The 26367-nt window shown below is 39.7% G+C and overlaps 1 protein-coding gene across 3 annotated transcripts in view; it reads left to right on the forward strand.

Annotated features, from left to right (window-relative positions):
* The window catches only part of LOC133403368 (transcription factor SOX-6-like), a 111141-nt gene extending 85235 nt beyond the window's left edge, over positions 1–25906 (forward strand). For all 3 annotated transcript variants that reach the window (XM_061678326.1, XM_061678327.1, XM_061678328.1), the window contains 7 exons: positions 2485–2634; positions 4197–4365; positions 6975–7246; positions 15812–15920; positions 16853–17023; positions 19347–19560; positions 23501–25906. In XM_061678326.1, the coding sequence (XP_061534310.1) occupies positions 2485–2634; positions 4197–4365; positions 6975–7246; positions 15812–15920; positions 16853–17023; positions 19347–19560; positions 23501–23786 (1371 nt within the window). In that variant the 3' untranslated portion in view covers positions 23787–25906. The remainder of the gene's footprint in view (positions 1–2484; positions 2635–4196; positions 4366–6974; positions 7247–15811; positions 15921–16852; positions 17024–19346; positions 19561–23500) is intronic.
* The last annotated feature ends 461 nt before the right edge of the window (positions 25907–26367 follow it).

The raw sequence follows: 26367 nt of genomic DNA on the forward strand, positions 1-26367 counted from the left end.
TGCCAATACTGGAGGGGAAGAGTGGGGTCTTTTGGATAGAGAGGGGGGCTGCCAAGAGGGACGTGGATTAGAGGATAAAGATGGGATGGAACAGATGCAGGAACAAGAAGAGTGAAACCACACGGATGGGGGCCATCTGAAAACCTGCGTTAGCTGTACAGCCTAGCTATTAAGCACAAGAAGCTAACGTAACAACTATACTCACTGCTCCTTGTTAATATTACCAAAACAGATGTGTCTTGAATATATCACATAATCTTTTGTGCACCAAAAGCTGCCTGACACCGACCGAGACGCCTATTGAGACTGGTGCAGGGAGCTAATGTAGTATAGAAGCTAACATAGCATTAATAATAATGCTTGCTGTTGGTGTCATGCTCATGTTTTTATATACCGCAATGCTCCAACACCTCTCCAAAAGTAAGGCTAGCTAGCTAAGGTAAGCAAACGTATCAACCCATCATAATAAAAGGGACAACAGGGGCTTCCTGTTGGTGTCCCAATATTTTGGGATATTTTTTAATGTTGTATAGTTTGTAATAAAGTAATCTGAATCTTTTTTTTTTTTTGCACGACAATGCCCCCAGATCTTCCCAAGTAAGGTAGCTAGCTGAGCTAAGCCTACCATAGCAACCTTGGCAAAAATACAAGTGGTAACAGAACTTCCTGTAGGGTGTGTAAATACTTTATCTTTGTCCAAATACTGTATAGTATATGTATGATTTTGCACCACAAGATCATTCCACAGTTAACAATAAGTCACACACAATTCTGAGTGGAGTTCCTCAGAGAAGTCAGTGTTCCATTGAATGTCTATAAAAGGTATAACAATACCACATTTTCTTCACTTTTCTCTTCCTGCTGGTGGTCCGGATAATGTACTTGGATGTTCCAGACTTTGGTTAGCTGGTCTGTGGTTCTTACTAAGTACGTCGGTTGGCGAAAAAAAAAATGTTTTCCCCCTCTGTCGCTGCAGGATCATCCCTTGCAAGTCTTTTTTTCAGTGTTCTACTGTTGTTTTATCACTGCTTATGGCCATGATTTAAAAAAAAAAACTGCCACTTTAGAGGGCTTTGCCATAGTCAAATACCCCTAGAAATGCAGGCGTGTTCATCTACATATGGTACGGGTCCTAGGTGTAACTCCCCACTAAAATTAGCTGGCCAGTGCCCCACAGAATTTTTGTTAAATTCAGCCACCGAAGCCAGTTTCATTTCGCAACATGCAATTTGGTATGCATGTCTATCATGAGTAAATCCCCAAAAAATGTCTCAAGAAGTAAAACACACAGGAAGTCTGGCATCGTTGGTTACGAGCAAAGGCCAGGTTTGTCATTTTTAAGTGTTCTTCAAAAATGAACATCCATCCATCCATCTCCTATCCTGCTTATCCTTACTTGGATGGTGGGTGCGCTGTAGCTTATCGCATCCCACAAAAGAGTTCAAAGAAACTATGCCCAAAAAGTCTGACATTTTGGAAGGACACAGTCATTTTAGGGTAAATTTAGACATTTCCAAGGGTCTTCCAAATATGAAGTCGTCTTTGAGATTTTCCCCGGTTGCTACCAAAAATGAAGCAGGTATACCACACAGATGGGCAACGATAACGAAACATTTAATTTTCATCATTAGGTGGAGGCGGAACATGGCGGCGAAGTTTGCTGACTCATCGTAAAACATGGAACTCTTAAAACTCAGCTCTAGAAAAAGTCTTAAAGACTAATGCCCAAAATAGTCAGTCATTTGGGTTTAAAAAAGACAATTTGGGTGCTCCTTCTAAGGAATTTTCCCAAATGAGCTTCATTCAGAAGCAGGTATCGTAGACAGATGGGTGACACTACTGTAAATTGTAGAGTTTTATTTCAAAGCATCAGTTTGAGGAACATTTGGAGTATTTGCAATGGAAATGGAAACTAAAAGACATTTGCCCCCAACAGCAGTTTGACAGATAGACGCGAAATTGGGTGGACGTGTATCATAGCATGACGCAGGAAAGTTTCAAGGACCCATCCACAAAATTGAACAGGGAGTTGGGCATTTTGGTTGGAAGGTTTTGGGTATCCTAGACAGATAGGCGATACTAAATTGAGAAGCTGTTTTACGTATGCCACCTAATGTGGCTAGAACATAGCGTCAAAGTTAGATGATCATGTTGAGGATTCGGCACGAAAAAGGCTTTAATTGAAGTGGTTTCCACTCGCAGCCGCCGTGGCAACCGAAGCTTATTTTGCACAAGCGCCACGACGTGGGTGTTCTAAAGATACAGTCGAGTGAGGACTTGGTGTTTGGACGCAAATTAAAGTGAAACAATTGCCTCAAACTGTTAGCGGGACACTTTCGTTGAGTGAGTTATTGACGTGTGATTTGGTGTGTGTGTGTGTGTGTGTGTGTGTGTGTGTGTGTGTGTGAAAAAAGAAAAAGCCACCAACCAACGCTAACAGTCTGTCGTTTTTTCTTGCTGTTTTTGTTTTTTCCGTCGCAGCAGCTGTACGCCGCTCAGCTGGCAAGTATGCAGATCTCACCGGGGGCCAAGATGGCGCCCGCCCCGCCGGTGGGGCCCAACGCATCCGGCCCGCTGTCGCCCACCGCCCTCAAGAGCGAGAAGCGAGCGTCCAGTCCCCTCGTGCAGGTCAAGGTGAGAGCAAAAACCCACTTCTTTCTCTTTTTCTTTTTCAATTACAATCAAATGTCATAACACACACACACACCCACTGACAAAGTGACACTGGCGCGGGCTGCTGTTTGGCTGGATGCCAGACCTCTTCACTGTGGAGAGAGCGCACGCCTCGTCTTTATTTGACAACCGGGCACTATAATGGAAGCCACATGTGTGTGTTTTGTGTGTGTGTCTGTGCGCGGGTTAGCAGCTGCGAGTCACAATGGGCGCACGTCAGCGCTCACCGCACTCAAACGCTAACACAGCGCCTTCTGAACTCCACACCAGACACTAAGCATACGCACAAACACACGCACACACACACGCACACACTCAGCCCACTGGCATACCATTGCGGTCTAACACACACACACACACACACACACACACACACGCACGCAAATACACTAAGGCTTTACACAAAGAGCAAAAAATGGATGGATTAAAAATGTAACAAAAATATTATTAGGGCGTAATTAATATGGACTATGCATATATAGTGTTACACACACTAAGCAAAGAGTAAAATAAGAAGAAAATAAATCCAAGTTAAATATTTTATAAATATATTAAGCGGAGTGCACATACAGTATAATATTGATAGCAAAGAAATAGTAAAGACCCCCCCAATAAAGGAACATACACAAATACAAATAAAGGCTTTACGCACAGCAAGCAAAGAGCAAAATAAGGAAAGCTATTTATGTAAAACTGCGATTGGCTGGCAACCAGTTCAGGGTGTACCCCGCCTCCTGCCCGATGATAGCTGGGATTGGCTCCAGCACGCCCGCGGCCCTAGTGAGGAGAAGCGGCTCAGAAAATGGATGGATGGATGGATTTATGTAAAAATACAAATATACTTTTAAGTGCAAGTGCACAAATGATATTAATAGCAAATAGCAATAAATGAAGGCATTTACTCCGTACTCCTAACATAACACACTCACACAAAGTAAAGTAAATTAAAGTAAAAAGAAAATTACAAATATATTATTAAGTGCACTGCATGTATAATATTGACCAAAAAAAGTGTTAGCTGTCTACCCCCAATAAACGGCATACCCCTGACATACGTGCATGCACACATAGGCATTTCACACAGTAAACAAAAGAATAATAAAAAATAACTACTTCAATTGTTTTTAATTACGATATCCTATTTTAATACAATTAAAATGCAGTAATCATGACATAATACTACTACTACTACCACTAATTATAATAATAATAAAAATGAAATTTAACAAGAATAAAAGGGCGCAATCATAAGCAAGTAACAAGAGAAATGATCTTAGTCTTTATTATTTACAAATATCAACATTTAGGGAAAATCACATTGCATCATCTATCGCATATAGTATGTAAAATAAATTATTCACACAGCATTTTTCATAGCTAGTGCTCACAAAGTGCAAAGGAGCATAGTGGTTAAAAAAGGACAGTACATGAAAAAAAATATAATAAAAAATATAAATATCCTTCTTGCAAACTACCTACTGAATTGGTTAAATAATCAAGTGTGTCGTTTCATTTCCGGTCAGTTGGAGGAAGGCTCCACGCAGCCGCTCAACCTCTCGGCCCGGCCCAAGACGTCGCCAACGTCGCCGACCGCGCAAATGCTGTTTTCCGGCACCAAGAGCAGCCCCACAGGCGCCCCCAAGGCCCGCATCCCCAGCCCGGTTCCCACCATGAGCCGCAACGCCTCCCTGGGTAAGGTGCAGCCCTCGAATTGTGGAAAATGTAGCCCCCGAAGCCAGTTTCACTTAGCAAAATGAAATTTGGTAGACATTTCTTTCATGAGTATTGCCACAACAACAAAAAGTTCTCAAAAGCCATGTCGGAAAAGACACAGGAAGTTTATCAATTTGAACCACATCCACTCGACCAATTGGCAATGCTAAATAGCAAAACATTTTAGTTTTCGTCATTGTGTGAGGGCAGAGCGTGGCAGCCAAATTTGATGAGTCAACATTGGTCCACTACTACAGCATAGAATTTTTGGAAAATTGTTTCCCCAAAGCCTGTTTCACTTAGGAGCACAACATTAAGTCAACATGTCTATCCTGAGTAGACCCACCAAAAAGTCTTAAGAATGCATGTCTAGATAGACATAGGAAGTCTTGGTTTCAAGTGACCTTTTTCGGGTAATTTTGGCTGTTTTCCAAGGGACTCTCTCTGCTCTCTGATTATTGCCAAATTTGAAGCATGTTTACTAGATAGATGGGTGACCCTAAATTGCGAAACATTTGAGTTTTCGTCATTGCATATGGGCAGAGCGTGGCACCAAAGTTTGAGGATTGGACATTTTTTAACTACTGCAGCCCAGAATTAGGGGACAATACATATTTTAGTTTTCATAATTGCATGTGAGCGGAACATGGCGGTGAAGTTTCATGACGGCGAAGTTTCATGACTTGCCATTGGTGAAAGTAGTGCAACGGAGAATGTTTTGAAAATTCAACCCTCAAAGCCAGTTTTACGGGGCAACATGAAAATTGGCAGGCATATTAGCACAACAAAATTTCAATGAACCTAAAGAAACCATATCCAAAAAGATACAGGAATTCTGCCATTTTGGTTTGAATTGACCATTTTAACCTCATTTTGGCAAGTTCCAGGTATCTTTCAGAAACAAATCGCCATCAAGATTTTGGCCAAATTCTAGTGAATTTGAAGTGCATGCAGTTGCCAGAAGGGTGACGCTAAATTGCAAAACATTGGACGTTTAGCCATTGCCAAGCATGACAGCCAAGTTTGACTGGCCATCGGTTCAGTAACAGCTCCCATTCAACGCATTCAATTTTCTTATGTTCGATTTGTATTTATGTACAGCACTTTGTTTCAGCTGCTGTTTTAAAATGCTCTATAAATACAATTGAGTTGTGTTGAGTTTCATAACAAGAAACTGTAATAATCAGCCCCCAAACATTTGATGATAGTTCTGCCCTGAAGAGATTTACAGGCGCCCCCCTTGCTGGCAGTGTCTGTGCAATTACTCTACTTCTCGCATTTAACAATTGCCAACATAATCAAACCTTAGTTATGTTTTACACCATTGTAGGCATGCCAGACTCAAAACAACACCCTGCTACCACCCCACCAGCCAGGGTGGCACGTGCCCGGTAGACTGCAGACACCTCGGGGTGTATTTTACTGGAGGCCAGAGCCCTGTATTTAGCCTCCATGAAAAGGCTGCCAGCGGAAACAGTGAAACCCAGCACACATTTATTTGCCTTTTCTTTTTTTAAAGAGCTTCCTCACATTATTGTCTGTCGGGGCCTAGACCTTTTTATGCGCCTACCTATCTCCTATCTGTTATTAAGGCTAATCTAAAGCCTCTCATTACACACACATCCCCCCCCTTCCAATGAAAACTGTTTCACTAGACCGTGCTATTTTCTGCCCCGTTTTAACGGCCACCCAAGCATTTAGTGCTTCCTCACTCGTCTGCTAATTAAAACCGGCAAAGGCGACCAAAACTTTGGCGTCCTTTTATTTACCCGCTTCCTTATTCGTCACATGTACATCTGCTTCATGAGTGGGAAACACGCAAACAAGGAGGCCGGAAAACAACTCCATCAACAACGAGTGACTGCGACACAATTTAGCACAATAAACACACCAAAGTCATTTCTCTAGTAGTTCTGTAGTCTTCTACATTCCAAAAAGGCTAAATATCTAAAGTGAGACTATATTTACCTCATAAAATGTGGTTATTTTTCAATATTTTGTTTTTTAAAGATTGCTGGTGTTGTATGTTACAGTATGACTTTTTTTTTTTGTTCATCTGTTTTATGATGGTGTTGGGTGAGTGAAAAGAAAACAGTGTATACTGTACGTATACACTAGTGCCTTGAGAGTATCTGGAGAAAACCCAGGCAGGCACAGGGAGAACAGGCAAAACTCCACACAGGCAGGGCCGGGATTTGAACCATGGTCCTCAGAACTCTGAGGCAGATGTGCTAACCAGTCGTCCATATTTGTTTTGTTTTTAAATGATGCAACGATCAAACAAATATTTCTTTTGATGTACTATAAACTGGTGTTTTTTTTTTCCCTTTATACTGTATAATAATTATTCTTAGGTCAAAGTTTCACTGAGTACTATGACATTTTGAAGACACGGGAAGTCTGCCATTGTAGTTTGAAGCAGACATTTTGGGTTCTGTTTGGTCATTTCCACCATTGTTACTAAATTTGAACCAGAGAGAGTTGCCAGTTTAGCAGTGCTAAATAATGAACATTCTGAGTTTTCATGAAACCAGAAGCCAAAAGGAACGTGTGACAGTATTCCTGTCCTTTCCCCACCTCCGCCTTAGACATCCTTTCCAGCCTGAACTCCACGGCTCTTTTCGGGGACCAGGACGCCGTGATGAAGGCCATCCAGGAGGCCCGGAGCATGAGGGAGCAGATCCAGAGGGAGCAGGGACACCACCAGCAGGGACGACCTCCTCCTCCTCCTCCACCACCACCACCGCCTCCTCATCATCTTCATCATCATCATCATCATCATGCTGCACCTCCCGGACACCAAAGTCTGGAGGCCAAACTATCGGCGTTGAGCGGCATGAGCCTTAACAATGGCAACAAGGTGAGCCTCGATCATATTGCTTTTTTTTTTTTTTTTTTAGTTTTGTGTGTGTGTGTGTGTTCTTGTCTTTGTTTGTGTGGCACAACTTTTGACATTTAAAATGTGGACATGTTCCTTTGTGTGACAATTTGACTGGTCCACACACACACAAAAAAAGCTAGAATTACGCTCTTTTCACCCTATTAGACCATGTGTGTTTGTATTCCTGTCTTTCTATGTTTGTGTGGCACAACCTTTGACTTTTCACTATGTATAAATGTTTCTTTGTGGGCCATTTTGGCTGGTCCACATGAGAAAAATGCGAGAATGAAGCTCCTTTCATCCTGTTGGACAGTGTGTGTGCGTGTGTGTGTGTTCTTGTATTTCTGTGTTTGTGCAACAAGACACGTAAAGCTTGATACCACTTTTATAGTGAAGAATTTATCATGTATTCATTCATTCATTCATTCATCTTCCGTTCCGCTTATCCTCACTAGGGTCGCGGGCGCACTGCAGCCTATCCCAGCTATCTTCGGGCGAGAGGCGGGGTACACCCTGAACTGGTCGCCAGCCATTCACAGGGCACATATAAACAAACAGCTATTCGCACTCACATTCACACCTACAGGCAATTTAGAGTCCTCAATTAACCTACCATGCATGTTTTTGGGATGTGGGAGGAAACCGGAGTACCCGGAGAAAACCCTCACAGGCACAGGGAGAACATGCGAACTCCACACAGGCGGGGCCTCAGAACTGTGAGGCGGATGTGCTAACCAGTCGACCACCGTGCCGCCAGAATTTGTAATATATTAAATATATATTACATTTTTTATATTATTTAATATTTTTGACATATTAGACAGTGTGTGCTCTTGTCTTTTTATGATGGAATAACTTGTGGCATTTTGTAGTGAGGATGTTTTTTTTGACTGGTCCATACAAGAGAAAAAAAAATCTATGTTAAAATAGCGTTTCACCCCACTCAAGGCTGTGTGTTTTCTCATCTTTCTATATTTGTGTGTCATACCATTTGACATTCCACTATTATAGTACGGACATGTTTCATTGTAGGGTTCCATTAGCCTTTTTTTACATGACGAGAACATTTAAATAATAATAATAATAATAATGTAATAGCGTAATAATAAAAGAAGAATATTTCCGTGTGTAGTCCAGGCCTCTCCCCTTATTTATGCTCAAGCCAACACCCATCCCCGCCTGCTGCCGCCATCTTTCTTTTGGACATCCCGAAGGACGTCTCAAATAAGCGCGTTCAGATGCCAAGACAAGCGTGATTAGACAGACGGGCAAGGATTAGGATGCTCATGAATATTTTAGGGGGCGCAGCCTTTGAACACAGCCGGCCCAAGTAGGTCACCATTGGTGCATTTCTAAAAAAATTTGGGGACTTGTTTGTGTCTTCGCCAGGAAAATATTCCCAATTTTGGCAGGAACTCCCGAGTTGATTTTCTTAAGAAGCATTATGTTGATAAATACTGAGAAGGAATTCAAAAACAGCTTACACTGATAAATTCTTTATTAAGATTAAGACATTTAAAAAACACTGTAATGTAACATAAACATGGTTGAGCACAAGGTTGTGTCGTGACAACACATCTGAGTATGTGCTGTAGTTGCACGTATCAGAGCCTACTGGAACCCTAATTGTCATTAAAGACTCCGTCTGTGCATATAACCGCAAAACCATAGCCATGTTGGTGTTTGTTGTTGCATTTTGGTTGCCTAACAACAGCACCTCAAACACAGTATAAAAAAAACAAAAAACAGTTTCTGTTCTTTAAGGCACTCACAGGCCTGACTCAGCGCCTCCGCCTCGCTCTCTTTACCTTGGATGTCAACACTTTTGCTTTTACAAAGCTGTGCTAGTAGGGGGCGGGGGGTGTAATTTGTTACCTGGGCCTTCAGCATGCTATAAGACATAATCACTTCATGCCAGCAGTATGACGCCACAATTACAGAAAACATCAGTTCTATACAAAAATGCAATGTAAGAGCACACAACTGTGTCATGTACATCATCTGGAGCAGTTTGCAAACAGTTTTTATTTATTTATGTATTTATTATAATTAATTAATATATAAATGAGACAATGTTGAATGCTATGTACTTAAAATACATTATTCAAACTAAAATGTGAATTTAAATAATAATAATAATTAATGAATAACTATATTGTTAAAAGATATGTCTTATATATATTTTAAATAACGAATAATACAATTGTTTATTAAAATAAATATATTTAATATTAAAATGCAATTATAATAATAAATGACATGCATTTTAAATAAATACATTAATTATTAAAACAAAAATAATAAATACAGTACAATATTTAAATAGTAGTTAAATAAATAATATATTTCTAAACTAAAATGGGAAATTTATTTGAAAATAAATGACTTTAAAATATGAATAAATACTTTAATTAAAAATGATACTAAAACTATTTCTGTGTAATATATATTTAAAGAAAAACACCAAATTAACAAAACACATCATATTAAAGAGAATATCTCAACAAAATTAGAATGTTACATAAGAAACAATCTAAAACATTTGAATATGGAAATATGGAAAAACTAAAATAATAAATACGTTACAATATTTAAATAGTAGTTAAATAAATAATATATTTATAAAATAAAATGAGAAATAAAATCTATTTGAAAATAAATTACTTTAAACTATGAATAAATACTTTAATTAAAAATGATAGTAAAACTATTTCTGTATAATATATGTTTTAAAAAACACCAAATTAACAAAACACATCATATTAAAGATAATATCTCCCAAAAATTTGAATGTCACATAAGAAACAGTCCAAAACATTTTAATATGGAAATGATGTTGGAAATGACCTTCTGGAAAGTATTTTCTTCTGTTGAATAAATCTGTATAATTTATGATTTTCACTTTTGTAATTACAATGCTGAAATAAACTCCCCTCCAGTATTCTAGTTTACTAGGATGCACCTGTATAGTAAAAGTGATCATTAGTAATAGTAGCAATAGAGGGCTATTTTTCTTGAATAAAAATCCCCAACTAAAGTATGTGGGGGATTTTTTTGGGGGGGGGGGGGGGGTGGAACAGATGAATGGAATTAAAATGTATTTCAATGGTGAACATTGATTTGATATAAGAGTCAAACTGAGTTACGAGCTTGACCATGGAACGTCGTAAGACAAGGTATGACCGTATATTATTTTTCATAATGATTAAGGTTCTACTTTGTGTCTAGCGCTGCCTCCTTTTAGATACCCTGTCATAATGGCGGGTTGCCAACAAGTGGGCAGCAGTTATTTTGACTTGGACAAATAGGAAAGACCACCGAAAAAAAAAAAAAAGAGTAGCGGTTAGAGAAAATGTGGCTTTTGGAAGTTTTGTTTGTGTGCTTCTGTCACAGCACTTCAATTTGACGCGTAGACGTTAACTAAGAACTGAAAGTGATCTCTTTCGCGTGTGTTTGTGTGTGTGTGTGTGCGTGCGTGCGTGCCTGCATGTCCATGTCATTCTAGCCGATGCGCAGACGAGAGGCCTGGCCAGTTAGCGGCATTGTGGAGTATTGCCTTACACTTACGTTGCTTCCAGCTGGCTTGCGGCTGCCGAAGACGATTGAAATAGCCTAAACGTTTGTGCGTGTGTGTGTCTGTATGTGTGTGTGTGTGTGTGCGTGTGTCATAAAACCTCCCCGAGCCCACTTAAGAGTCAAGCGGCCCCTTTAGGGAGCTGCCGCTCGATTGTTATTGCGATTGTTAGCACCGAATTGGCGAACCGTGTCAGAATAATGACTTTTCCCAACAGTCACTAGCGAGTAAAATTGATACAAAAAGTGTGTTTTCTCCCCTCCTGGAAGCCCTCACTTTATCTTGGTGGAGGGGTTTGTGTGTCCCAATGATCCTCGGAGCTAAGTTGTCTGGGGCTTCACGCCCCTGGTAGGGTCACCCATGGCAAACAGGTCCTAGGTGAGGGACCAGACAAAGCACGGCTCCCACCTCCGACAGAATTTTGCTCATGTTCTAGAGGAGGCGGGGGACATCTAGTCCGAGTGGACCATGTTTCGCGCCTCCATTGCTGAGGCGGCCGACCGGAGCTGTGGCCGTAAGGTGGTCGGTGCCTGTCTGGCGGCAATCCCCGAACCCGTTGGTGGTCACCAACGGTGAGGGATGCCGTCAAGCTGAAAAAGGAGTCCTATCGGGCCTTTTTGGCCTGTGGGACTCCTGAGGCAGCTGATGGGTACCGGCTGGCCAAGCGGAATGCAGCTTGACCGAGCTTCTCACCCTGTCTACCCATCATCCGGAAGGAACTCAGAGTAGAGCCACTGCTCCTCCACGTCAAGAGGAGCCAGATGAGGTGGCTGGGGCATCTGATTCGGATGCCTCCCGACGCCCCCCTGGTGAGGTGTTCCGGGCACGTCCCACCGGGAGGAGACCCCGGGGACGACCCAGGACACGCTGGAGAGACTATGTCTTTCGGCTGGCCTGGAAACGCCTCGGGATCCCCCCGGAAGAGCTGGATGAAGTGGCTGGGGGGAGGGAAGTCTGGGCGTCCCTGCTAAAGCTACTGCACCCGTGACCCGACCTCAGATAAGTGGTAGAAAATGGATGGATGGATGGATGGATGGATGGATGGAGAATCAGAATCATCTTTATTTTGCCAAGTATGTCCAAGAACACACAATGAATGTGTCTCCGGTAGTTGGAGCCGCTCTAGTACGACAACAGACAGTCAATTGACAGAGAATACTTTTGAGACATAAAGACACAAAAGAAAGACAGCCACTGAGCAATAAAAGGTTGCCAGTAATGTGGTAATGACGGTACAATATATATATATATTTTTGACAATTGTGCAAAAAGATGCAGAGTCCTCTAGCAATTAGAGCAGTTTGAAATGACTAATAGAACAATAGTCCGGTGCAAAGACCATTGTGCAAAGGGCGCCGTGATTTCAAGAAATGTATGCAGTCTAAAGTGACTAGTAGTGCAATAATCTGGGACAATGTGGATTGTGCAAATGGTGCAGATGCTACTCAGGCACATGAGTGGCCAGTATTGGTCAAGAACAGATATGGAAATAGTGCAGCGTGGCGAGACTACTACAGTGAGTGCACTAGTAATGTATAATTGGCCCGACAGAAATGTGACAACAAACGCAAGACCAAAAAAAATTGGTCGCATGTTCCAATGGAGTTGTAAGTTAACTGTTAAGAAGTTAATGGCAAAAGCGAAGAAGCTGTTGGAATGTCTGCTTATAGGGGCAACATTATTATTATTATTATTTTACTAATCTGAAACATCCTATATTATTCATTTTAATTTAATAATTAATTTAGTTTAGTATGCATAATAATTAGTAATCAAGCTTTATCATTTTAAATATGAAATAGACTATTTCATATTAATTGTAAGAATTAATTATAATAAGGTTACATAAGAATACATAAGAATGTATACATGATCAATATAATATTTCAAACAATATGATAAATTTTATTTGTACAGTAATCAAACATTTCATGAATAATTATCATCAAAATATAATACAAAATGTGAAATATAATTTCATGCATTTTGTATTAATTATATATGTGTACATTTGATCATCTCTTATAAAGTATAAATAATAATGACAAGAGTAATAATAATATTTATAATAATAGTCATCATCATCATTACCATAGTAAACATTTGTATTTAATAACAGAAACATGAAAATACAGTAAAGAACTTACATGATAAAACAATTACATTTGTCGTTCGCAGTGTTAGATAAATAGGGTATTCATTTACTGTTAAAACTGTATTATTAATACTACTACAACTGCTACTACTACTACTAATAATAATAATAATAAGAAGAGAAAAAGGCAAAATACAGGAAAGAAGTCACATGACGAAATTATTAAAACCCCATTTGTCACATGTGGCATGTTGAATAAATAGCATGGTAAATTCCAATTAAAAATGTATAAATAATGATTATGTGTATATACATACATACATACAAAAAGGCAACATACTGGAAAGAAGTCACATGACAAAATTATTAAAACTTATTTGCATTATCAAAAGCAGTGTGTCGCATGTTCAATACATTTCATACGGAAATTACCTTTCACTCCTGCTATACTGCATACTGTATTTATATATACGAAAACAATAATGAATGGAATATAATTCATATCGTTACATTTGCAATCCATACTTAAAGGTTGAGGACCAACTGCTTCTCCATTTTAGTACTTTCCATTCCTTCCTCTTCTTCTACTCTCCATCTTTTGTCTTCTTCTTCTTCTTCTTCTTGTGTGCTGTTAGGCGCTGGCTTCCTTGCGGTGAGCGCGGCACTGCCCGGGCACATGTTCTGCGGGCGCCCTGATTACAGCCCCGTCGTGGTGCTGACATTGGCCTCCAAACACACACACACACACACACACACCTAAACACACACTTCTATACGCTTTGGCCCACAAGTTCCAGCCGCTCTGCCAGCATGACTTCACCCGGCAACCATCTTTTGCGTCAAACAAAATGCCTCTGTCACCAGAAAAAGGAGGAGGAGGGATGGTAGGAGGAAGAGTAGCGCAGCGTGTCCATGTTTTCCACCACACTTTTGTCATTTTAGCCGCTTCTTGGCTTCACCGAGTGCATGATGGGAACTTCATATTAGATCCTAAGAGAGACCACGACGACCAATGAACACGAGCCAGATCAACCCAGCAATTAGTTTTATCGTTGTTACCATCAAAGACGTTCAAATTAGAAGCGTCCAACCCCTTACATATAAAAATACAGTAGGGAAGAAGGTTAAGAGACGTTTCCATTGAGACTTTAGAAGGAGTGTTGACAAAAATTCGAATGAATCATTCAATCGATCTAAGACACGTCAATGTAAACATGTAAGAAGTCATAAAAAGATATGTACAAGCAAGAAAATACATAAAAACGGATGTAAAAAGTCAAAGCAAAAAATACAAACTTTTTTTTTCAAGGTCAGTTTAAAACAAAATTTAAGTTTAAATAGTATACATAAAAGGACAAATGTATCAAATAATAGTAATAATTAGAATGAAAATATTCTTAATGTGCCATCGCAAAGAAATATCAATGTTAAGTAAATATATAAAATGTTTTTAGTCACCAAAAAGTTTTTAAAATTTAAAAAGGAAATATGTATAATATCAATTGTTAAAATAATAATCAACAATCAACATTAAAAAAGTGTTTATATATTGTTATCATTTTTAAATATGCATACAGTTCTGGAAAGCAAATAAGAGACCAATGCAAAATTATCAATTTCTTGTATTTTGCTATTTACAGGAATATGTTGAAATAAAATATTTTTGTTGTTGAATTGTCTTAACTACTGACAACATAACTCCCTAATTCCAAATACAAATATTGTCATTTGGAGCATTTATTTGCAGAAAATGAGAAATGGCCAAAATACCATAGACATGCCAGTATTCTTTGGTCTCTTCATTGTTTCCAGAGCCATAGATTTCCTATTTTATGAACAAAAATTTTAACTAGTCAAAACACGGATGACAATGATTTTAGCCGACTGCAAATCAAGCTGGTCTTGGCCGGCGAGTTAGGCGGCCACCCCGCGACCCTTCCGGCAACCACCGAGTTTCCAGCGCGGTCGCCCATTCAGCTCCGCTCCGTACGGCACATCGAGTAAAGAGAAGTAAGCCATTGTGTGATCAAGTATCACTCCAGTTGTCCTGTATGACTTGTGGCATTCTCAAGAATTAGTCTTATATTTTTACTCATTTTATTTGCTCGTTGACAGACAGATAACATCACATTCAGTGTTGATGTCTGCCACTCTACATTCTTCTTCATATTTTATTTCTTCCCTGTCTCTTATCTACTGTATCTAGTGCCCCCTAGTGATCAGACCGAGACACCACTAACTGAAATGCCTTGTGCTACGGGCTACGTAACGTGGCAAGACTGTTACAAAAACATGCAGTCGGATGTTAAAATGTCAGTCGTGACACGTTCCTCTTAAGCATGTTCTATATTTTATAATTGCAAGACGTGATGGCATTATCAAGTATCGGTACTCGATATTAGTGAGTATTCAAATGTAAGTACTTGTACTTGAAAAAAGTTGGAATGGTGCATCTTTAATTGGAACACTAGAAATGCATGGTGGGAGACGACCATAATGTATCCTATTGGGCTTGCTTTCCGAGCTCATATCATTATGCTAATAGCATAATTACATAAGTATTTTTTGGACGTTTTTGTACAACAAAAACAAAAAAACCCAGTGGTCTCGATTCAACCTTTGCGGGCCACCATGACCTGGATAGCAGACAATCTACACAAACATAAAGAAAACAGATTTTTTTTTAGCAAGCACATTGGTATGTTTATTGATATTGTGACAGTAAATTACAAATGACTTGCAATGCAATTATGCTATTAGGCTAACAATGTGTTGTTTGAGTGACATTGGAGAAATCACTAGCATTTTTGGCCCATGGTTTCAAACCAAGTTAAGTTCTTCCTTTTTTTTTTTTTTTTTGTTCGTGGTTCTGCAGGAGCGTCTGCACTACGAAACGCTGAGCCACCACCTGGGCAAGCTCGGGGAGGATGCTGGGAAGATGGTGCATCGAGTCATCGACCTGACCAGGCCGGAGGATCTGGACGGTGAGCTACCGCCGAGTTCTGCTCTGTTCTGCTACATTACGTGCCGCATCATCGGTTCTGCAAAGTTTTTTAAAAAACAAACAAACAAAAACAGGGACAGCAGTGACATGGAGGAAGATGAACCATGGAATATTAACAAAACTCTAGCAACAGATTTAGAGAAGCAAGATGTTGCTATAAGACTGTGTAGTCTAACTTAAGGAGTCGAATCAGTACTTCTACTTTTACCACACGCATCTGTACTTCTACTTACCGTAAGTACAGAGTGTGAGTATTTTTTCCACCTCTTGTACTAGTACAGTTTGTAGGACTCAATCATAACCTACCAATGAATGACCATCTAGAGCGGCGCTGATGGCTCTTTGCCCCTTGACCCCAAAGCTGACAGGAACACACAAACGATTATAAGACGAAGCTGTTAAATCCATTCTTACAATCAAAACATTGCTCTGTATTAAATATACAGTAAATAGTATAAAATACTCGTAAGTAACTCGTTTGCACTTTTGACCAAAAAAGGTAAGTGTATGTTCCAATGCTGAAAATGTGTCAAAGTGGAGCCTTATAAGGTTGGTGTCCCATTGTAGCTGTAAAGCTACAAAGAGCATCACAGTGTCACATTCAGGTATTCAACCAGTGCAAATATTTATTGTGAAGCTCAGCAAACCAGAGCTAAACAGAACGTTTCAATGTCAACATTTTAGCCTCTTGAACATTTTGTTTTTATTATTCCAGCAAGGCCGAAATGTAATTCCGTTGTCACGAAAGCTTGCCGTTAAGATTTTCCGTTGGTCTACTCATGATAGACACGCCGACCAAATTTCACGGTATAGATCAGAACAGGCCCAAGACTAGCTATAGCGTAGGACTGTAAGTGATCACTGTATCTTATTTCTAAAAAGAATACAAAATGTTGCATTTCTTCTTTACAGGAAGCAACATCGCGGAGGCTCGCGTGTTCCGGGAAGCACGTGGCAGGAGCAACACCGAGCCGCATATCAAGAGGCCCATGAACGCCTTCATGGTTTGGGCCAAGGACGAGCGCAGGAAGATCTTACAGACCTTCCCGGACATGCACAACTCCAACATCAGCAAAATTCTAGGTGAGCATGTGGTATTGTTATTAACTATACAGACAATGTATTATGTGACATTTTGACTTTCTGTTACTGCCATCAAGAGTAAATCATCTCTAGAATAAAACTAAAAAAAAAGTAAAATTACGCATTTGACAGACATGTCATATAGGCAGTAAACATGTAGGCAATACTGTCATCTAGTGGTGTTTTATGGGTTTTGCTGGAATTCCTTTGTATACAACGAGCGAATGTGACTTGAGCAGAAATTGCGTGTGAACGCTGAAGCGCTGACGCTGAACTGAAATGCTGCAGAATGAAGTGAAATGTTGAATGTGAGAATCGTAAACTTTTAAAATACTGTATTATCAAGACAATTGCTAAAATCAGTGCGAGCAATGACGATTTTACATCTCGCACTGTATTTCTATGCTATTGCTAATGAGAATTGCTTAAATGGTGAGTAGCGATGCTAACATACAGCAAAATAGTAACCTGAGAATGGAAAACAAATGGTTGTGAGTAGTTGAGAAATGCAAAAGGATTGGATATTTTTTTGGAAATGTTTTGCATTCATTTGGGAATTCTGTTTTGAAAAATGTGCAATAGGAATTTGGGCAAAGTGAAAAATGGTTATGTAGATGTGCCCAATGAGCTAAACAGTTTGAAGTTGGAACGGTTTAACTCGGTCGAGAAATGTGGAAGGATTTTATTAAAAAACAGACTTAAGAAAATGAAAAGCGTCCGCATAAATTTGGATAAAATGTGGAAAACAGTGGGAATTTGGGAACTTATAAAAAGTTCCTAAGGTGTCCTGAATGGACTGAATTGTTTGATGTTGGAACGGTTTAGATCGGTTGAGAAATGTGGAAGGATTCTGGTAAAAAAAAAAAAAAGAAAAAAATGTATGTTTGACTGGTTATCAGTTAGCTAAACTGTGAAATTGAGATACCGTACGTTTCTTAGCTGTCTTTGTGGATTTTGTAGTGATGGACAAAGTTTGATGTCGTAGTTATTGTCTCTCTTATTTTTGAGTTACAAACCTTGCATGTTGCCATTCTCTGTTTCCCAATTTGATATTAAAAAAAAAAAAAAAACATAATCCATGAATCCAAATGTAATAATCTTGTGTCAATCAAATGTACTAAACAGGCAACAATAGTTTTTGTTACTTACAGTGAGTATTTCACTAGTTTTAGTCCCAGGTCCTAAAACTGTCATGTGACCAACTACAACTACACACCTATACAGTACACATGCATATGCCTGATTTTATTTTTTGCAAAAACGATTCTGTAGTTGTGAACTAGGAGGTCATCATTTGAGCAGAAGGCTGTTTAGAACCGCAGTAAACGCTGTTTGTCTATGTGTACAATGCATGTCTGTCTGACATCATAACACAGCTGGACTCTTCTCACTTTTTTTTACCGGCAGCGTTAATGTGTGAGGTCGCTTGGTCATAAACATCGACGAGCACTGTGCGGCTGTGCGATAAACGTCCCTCCTTGGGATCGTCCGGTCCAAGACGTCGCACTCTTATTAACAGCTACGATCGCGCGTTTTTTTAAAGTGCCACGCAAAAATTGACAACGTAGTCATTAGTAGCGTAGTTGTGTCTACAAAGAGTAGTACTGTGACCACATGGCTTTAAATTCTAATGCAAACACAGCAACAATCACAAGTAGGGTAGTTTTGTGTACAACAAAAATCCCAAATTGCTTCTTCTTTTTTTTTTTGCAAAAAGCAATACTGGGAACATACAACTTTAAAATTACACATCAGGAACGATCACGCTGTTTTGTTTCAAAAAAGCAACACTGTGACCGCACGGCTTTGAAATTCTTTGCAAAGACAACAACAGTAACGTGTGACATAGTTTTGTCTACAAAAAGCAGCACTATGACCACATACAGGTAGCTTTAAAATTCCATGAAAACGACTACAAACACAGGCAGCTATGTTTTGTCTACAAAAAGTCATACTGTGACCATATGGCTTTACAAATCTATGACAATGGGCAACAACAATCTCAGGTAGCTTAGTTTTGTTTTAAAAAAAACGGTGATGAGAAATTCTATGCAAAAGACGACAACGATCCCATGTGCCACAGTATTGTTTACAAAAAGCAGAATTATGACCACACAGCTTTAAAGTTCAATGCAAAAGACAACAACAATGGTACATGGTCTAGTTTTGTTCACAAAAAAACAGCACAATGACCACATGGCTTTAAAATTCCCCACGAGAGACGACAACAATCACATGTGGTTACTTTGTATAGAAAAGGCAAAAGAAACTAAGGTCCCAGAGACTTGGAGCCACTGAGGTCTTCCGGCTGTGTGTTTCCCAGGTTCCCGCTGGAAAGCGATGACCAATCAGGAGAAGCAGCCGTACTACGAGGAGCAAGCGCGCCTCAGCAAGATCCATCTGGAGAAATATCCCAACTACAAGTACAAGCCGCGACCCAAGCGGACCTGCATCATCGACGGCAAGAAGCTGCGCATCGGCGAGTACAAGCAGATGATGCGCTCGCGCCGTCAGGAGATGAGGCAGTTCTTTGTCGGGTCAGTGCAGAGAGTAGTGGGCGCTCCACAATGTTGGGTGTGTCCATCTTTATGTTCTGAGCTGCTACGCAATTTATTTCTTCCGTGCAGTCTTCACTATTTAAGATGATCTTACATTATGCGACGACAGTGTCTTGAATGATGTTTAAGCTTCTTAGTAGAAGCTGATGTGTTTTTGCTCCACAATCTTGTGTTCCTCCACCTTTATTTCCTGTGGCACTGTGAAACAATTTCTTTCCTCCCACACTGCCTCGAATCATACGTTATGTGGAGATGATGTGTTTAACAACAATTAGCATTCCAGTGAACTCTGACATGTAGTCACTCCGCACTGTTGTGTGCGTCCATCTTTAAGTTGCGTGCAGGGACGCAACTTATTTGTTCCACCAAATCTGTAGTATTGAAGAGGATCATTCATAATGTGGCAGATTAGTGTTCTAGTTGACTCTGACAGTTTGCCGGGCCACAATGTTGTGTGCGTCCATGTTTATGTTCCAGATAGCGACACGACATATTTGTTTCACTAGATCTGCAGTATTGCACAAGATTGTACGCTACGTGGAGACGGCATCTTTAACGACAATTTAGCTTTCCAGCAGACTCTGATGTGGTCACTCCACAATGTTGTCATCATCCATGTTTGTAGATCCACGTACTTGCCCAGCCCGATCTGACACAGATCTTACATTACGTAGAGTTTTGTGTTCCAGCAGACACTGACATGTGATTGCTGCAACATGTTGTGTATATCCAGCCTGCGCATATAAAATCAGAAATGTCACAATGCTCTTGACGCAAGGCCTTTTTCCTGGCTCGTAACATCCGACGATAAAAGAAATATTTCAACTTGGGTCTATTTGTTGGAGTAGAAATACAAACTTCTCAGAATTCCCTGAGCTCCTTATTTCCCCCCGTTAAGAACACGACACGTGTGCCACAAAAGCAGAAAACGGTGGCATGGTCCTAATGGAATCCAGGCCGCGGGACACATTTAAAAGCCGTCAGCGTCTCACGGATGGATTTAGCAGAAGGCTTCCAACGGGAGCCATTTTTAATAGCGTGTCATTTATTAAAAAGAGGACAATGCAGGCGAGCTTGCGGCCGCTGGAATTGGACGCAGACAGACGCGGTGGAATATGAAATGTAAGCAGATGTTTGAATTCTACATTGACTGTGTGTGCGTGCGTGTGTGCGTGCGTGTGTGTGGTCAAGCTAATGCAAAGAGAAGCCTGTCATTGAAGGAGGCCTGCGCTTTCGATCAGTGCCGCGCCACCCGACCGACCGACCAACCAATCGCCCTCTCCGACAAGACAGCTGTTGTTGTTGTTTTTTTTTTTTAGTAGAGTGTTACACATCGAAAGTGTCAGATTGAATGGCGCTAATTGACGATACAGAAGAGAGAAAATTGCCGAGCTCACCACTTCTCTTCGTTGCACAAATCACTTCATTGTACAGTAGTGCCTCGTCTTACAAGTGTAATTCGTTCCATGAGCAAGTTTTTAACTCATTTTACTTATATGTCAAATCAATTTGCCCTCTGAAATTACAGTGTTCCCTTGCTCTACCGCGGTTAACCTATTGTGGATTCAGTGCATCGCAGACTTTTTCCATAATCGTATCATTCGCACAATTTTGAGTGCGTGCTGTAATTTCTGTGTGGTATAATAAACACTTCCTCGCTTCAAACAAAACTGTAAACAAAATCAAATCAAATAAATCATTTTCAAAACACATTACAAGGAATAAAATGTACATTGCGCACTACTGTATGTTTAAGAGTTTAAAGGTGTTTAAGAGTATAAAAAGTGTATGGTAGAGGTCAATAGGAGTGTGGGAAAGATGACTAAGAGTCTGAGGAGGTTCATACAGCTTTAAATAATGTTTAATTAATCCCTCCAAAAAATTGTGGTCGTTGTTTTTGTGACATGTTTTAAGTAAAGGCAAAAAGCACCGTGCTGTATAATAATATAGTGAAACATAATAAAAGAGAATTTAAAGAGATTTTTTTTTTTTTTATAAATTGGACTTTCTTTTCTGTAAGCGCTGTTGGATGTGAGCCTTTTAGGGCGAGTGAGTGTCTGAGCTCTCAGTGCATCAGCAACTGTAGCTCTCCTTGCCAACATGCGAGGGCATTACAGAGTCCTCACTAAAACCAAGACCACATCAGTCCAGTCCTCAGATCCCTACACCGGTTGAGGATAATGAATATCAGAGACCTCCTCCATGAGTATGAACCATCCAAAACATTGAGGTCTTCTGAGACAGGTCTGCTCACCGTTCCTCTTGGAGCAACTGAAGATGGAGAGGCGGCTTTTAGTTTTTATGCCCCCAAACTCCCAGAAAACTGTAGCTCAGCTGAGACACTGAGTTTATTTAAATCCATCCATCCATCCAATTTCTGAGCCGCTTCTCCTCACTAGGGTCGCGGGCGTGCTGGAGCCAAGGTTCAAAACTCACCTGTTCAATATTGCTTTTAAGTAGGTTTTTGTATTGACTCATTGTATTTTTAACTTTTTTCTTTCTTTGTTTAACATCTAAATTATTAGTTTTGATAATTTTGTATATTGCGTTTTTTCAACTGTTTTCTTCTGTTCTTCTGTTTTAAAACCTCTGTAAAGCACTGAGTCACCCTGCTGTTGAATTGTGCTACACAAATACATTTGCCTTACCTTGCCTTATAGTACTTTAATTGATCCTTTTTTTTTTTTTTTTCATTTCACTCAAGCGCCAGTATAGCTGACGCTGGCTCATAACTCAAATTTTGGCTTACAACACAAAGCTCAAAATTGACCAAGCGATGGTTCGCAAACTCGCAAGTTGGGGCGCTCGTCAAATGAAAGTACTGTTGTGTAACTATCCTGACTGTGGATTATGTGTAGCTGTGTTGATGCAACGTGGCGGCTATTATGAATATTGGCAAAAGGAGAGATAATGTAAATATGATATGACATTACGACTGAGGGTACCACGGATTTGATTGACTATTTGGATTATTTCGAGTCGCTGTGTTCATTTCTATAACGCACAGTGGCAGTTACCATAAATAACTGGCGAGAGGAGCCGTTGCATAAATTACAGCACATATAAAATAAAGTGGTAGGTACCCTTACTTGCGAGTACCTCAACTTCCAAGTTTTTCAAGTTTTATGAGCCACCGCTGAGTCGATATTTTGCTTTGTGTTGCCAGAAAAAAATGTGAGTTAAAAGCGAGGCTTCAGATACGACACCGTTCAAGTGAAGTAGGAAAAAGCAAAAAAAACAAGCAATGAAGGTACTGTAATTCCCTCGCACGTGGGCAAAGAGAGCTACAGTCGCCAATGCTCGGTTGTTTATTTTACGGGAAAATAGACATGCGAAATGAGACCACTTACAAGGAGCTGCTATAAACCAAAATTCACACCAAGACACTCACACGCAGACGAACCGGCCACTCATTAGGCCACACCCTTTAAAGGTGCACATCCAACTCATGAATAAGACAGTGCAGTACGTACAGTAATTCAACGTTAAAAAGCCAGTTTACTTCTTTACACTCTACGTATTTTATTACGTTTCATTATGTTCTTCTACAATACAGTGTTATTTTTTTATTTTTTTTAAACTCGTGACAAAAAATGTTGTCCAGGCCGGACGACGAATAACAAAAATCTGCAAATAACAGGCAGCCGTTATAATTGCGTTGGGAGAAAATAATAATTTAAACCCCAAACATGATTGAATAAACGGTTTTAAACTGCCAGTGTTTAAAAAGCGCCAAAAAAGAAACAAAAAAAATATCTGCAATCCACATGAATCCGCAGGTGCCGAACCGCAAGTATGCGGGGGTCCACTGTATTAGGTGTTGTGGAATCTTGATCTTGATGTTAGGTTTAATTCATTGATGTTGTACCAATCACATGACACATACCCTTGTAATCACATTCCATATTGCATCCCACAGGCCTCAGGCTCCGCATCCCCTGGGCAACAACGAGGGCGGCATGGATGTCTACCCGGGCACCATCACCACGGCGACGGCCACCACCCCCTCACCCCACCTGACCTCGGACTGCTCCAGCAACTCGGCCAGCCCCGAACCGGCCGCGCCCGTCATCCAAAGCGGGTATGACATGGTCAAGGCCGAGCCGGCCGACGACGACACGGACATGTACGACGACTTCGAGGACGAGCCCAAATCGGACTACAGCAGCGAGCAGGAGACGCGGCAGGACATCAGCGCCAACTGAGCGCGCTCGCAAAATACGTTCAAATGACTTTTTTGAGGACAACCTTAACGACAAGGGGTCGGAAGCTGCGACAACTCCGGCATCACGTGACCGCATTGTTTTGTATTGTTTTGTTTTGTTGCAACCAGCATGCATGGTCTCTTCAGCAGCTATTTGGTCTTAAGTGTTTTAAAAGGAGTGAGCTCGTTTCATTTTTTATTTGCATTTTTCGATGATCTTGCTGTTTTTATTACTTTTTTGTGTTTTATTTTGATTGGATTTTCGCCGGACGGGCCGCCCGTTGGGTGCCTGTACAAAAACTCTGGACTGGCACACCTTGATATTTGAGAAGATTTAATATTAAAAAAAAAAAAAAAAAGAACAAAAAAAGAATCTTAGCTCTTGTAATCTTACAGTCTTACATTCATGTCTCAAACAAACACAGCACATCAAATTTATTGTTGTTATTATTATTATTAATATTATTATACTTACATGATATGATATGATATGATATGATATATCCCAGCTCAGGTATGATGTGCCAGCTTGTGAATGTGTTTTGTTTTTGTACGATGAGAGATGTCAATTGTTATAACTGTCAATCAATTCCCATATGACATAATATTACTTCTTATCGTTATTGCTACAGATTTTACACAAAATGTGCCAAACCTACGTTCACATTCACTCGGTATTGTGTAGTCTTAACTTCCACAAATGCTGCAAAAAAAGTCTTACAGGTTTAAGCTTCTCGGCACCGATTCGGTGAACCACATTGCCCGGAATTCCTTGAGGCCAAACGCCATCTTGTTAGCTCTTACAACAGTAACAATTCATTCAGCGTGATGGCGCTACTGTAAGATGAGAAAGTTTCTCATCACTGTATTTCTAATTGTTTTCCATTGGTACGAAAAATGTATTATTTTGCCTGGTGGACATCTCTAACTGTCTCAGCCTAGGGTATGTGACTTACACCAAACTTGTGTTCTAAAAAAACGATATATTACGTAGTACCGGTCTTTTTTTTTTTTTTTACCTAGCATGTATAGTTGGAAATAATTTATTAAGGAAAACAATTGAGGGAAAAACTGTGCTGTTTTTATTTGAACACTGTCCATGGTCTTAGCTGCTATTTAGAAAAAAACCCAAAAAAATTTTTTTTTTTTTTTTTTTTTTTGCAGCTTTACTGTTTAAAAACAAATTCAGCCCTTAGTCTTAACTGTAAGGCCATTTTCGCCAATCAGAAGCTCAAAGGAAGTAATTTTCAGGAAAAGACACCATATCAATGATGACATTGACAGCATACATGTTAATACTGGGTTGTTGTTTTTTAAATCCTGACTGTAGTGTCCCAAACAAATCTCTTTTCAAATTAACAGCAATTCAAATTTAAATAAGAGGTAAAGCCCTTAGTCCTCACTGCTAAGCAGAAGCCTGAAGAAAGTCACAATTACAACAATGGTAATGACAGTTAACTGTAGTGTCTGAAAAATAATTTTCCCCCCCAAAAAATCTAGACACAATAACAACAATGGCCAGGACAGTCAAGGGGACTTCCGTTTAAATTTCACACATGCAATTCCCTCTCCTTATAACAGTCAGGGCCTTTTAGCCAATCAAAAACTGTAAATCATTTTGTGGAAAGACAATAACAACAATTTGAAGTGTAAAATTAAAGAAAAATAACTGTGAATGCATGTATTAAAAAAAAATACATTTTCCCCATTTAAAAAAGTGTTTAAAAAAGTTCTTTAAACACTTAACGTAACTGTAGTCAGAAAACGAGAAACATAACAACAAAAATAAATGAAGGAAAAGGTAAAATAATGGATTGATAGTGAAGTGGACTAATTTTGACCATGATACCTAAGTAGAAGAGGATTTTTTGTGGTTTTGTTTTCCTGTCATTTTGGAAATGATAAAATAGTTTACAGTAGACAAAAGGCCAAGAATTCATCGTAAATATAAATATTTATATTAATCTACATAGATGCAGTGTTTGACATGGACATGGTCTCAGTAAAGCACCCCGATTTGAGCACTCGTTATTTTCCCTCTTCTGGTGTCATGCTGGTTTTATTTTATTTTTGGCATTTTGAACATCTTTCCACTTTCTACACTCATTACCTCTGTTTTTGTTGAGCTTTTTTTTTTTTTTTTTTTTTTTACTATTAATATTATAAAGACGAGCTTCACAAGCTGAGCCTCAGCATCACTCGCATGGCAGGCCAACTCCTGCTCGCCTCACACATCCTAAGCACTGGATAGAGCTTTTTACATTTTAGTTTCTTTTTATGTTCTCTTATGACTGAGGTGATATTGTTGTTTTTGGTCCCACGTTGTCGTCGCGTCGGCCAGCAGGTTTTTGTTTTTTGTTTTCCTCTGATGTGGCCCCTGTTAAACCTCATGACATACATACACTTCTTTTTGTGATGACTATTTTTGTTTCAAATTGTGCGTTTTAACATTTCATTGTATTTATTAGCCAGCTGTGGCTCTAAAAAGTGTCAGTACATGGCATACTGGTGAGAAAGACAATCAAAGAAAAATAAGAAATAAATGAGAAATAAAAACTGCAGACTCGGAAGATTTTCATGTG

The sequence above is a fragment of the Phycodurus eques genome, chromosome 5, assembly GCF_024500275.1.
Source record: "Phycodurus eques isolate BA_2022a chromosome 5, UOR_Pequ_1.1, whole genome shotgun sequence".
NCBI classification, from domain to species: domain Eukaryota; kingdom Metazoa; phylum Chordata; class Actinopteri; order Syngnathiformes; family Syngnathidae; genus Phycodurus; species Phycodurus eques.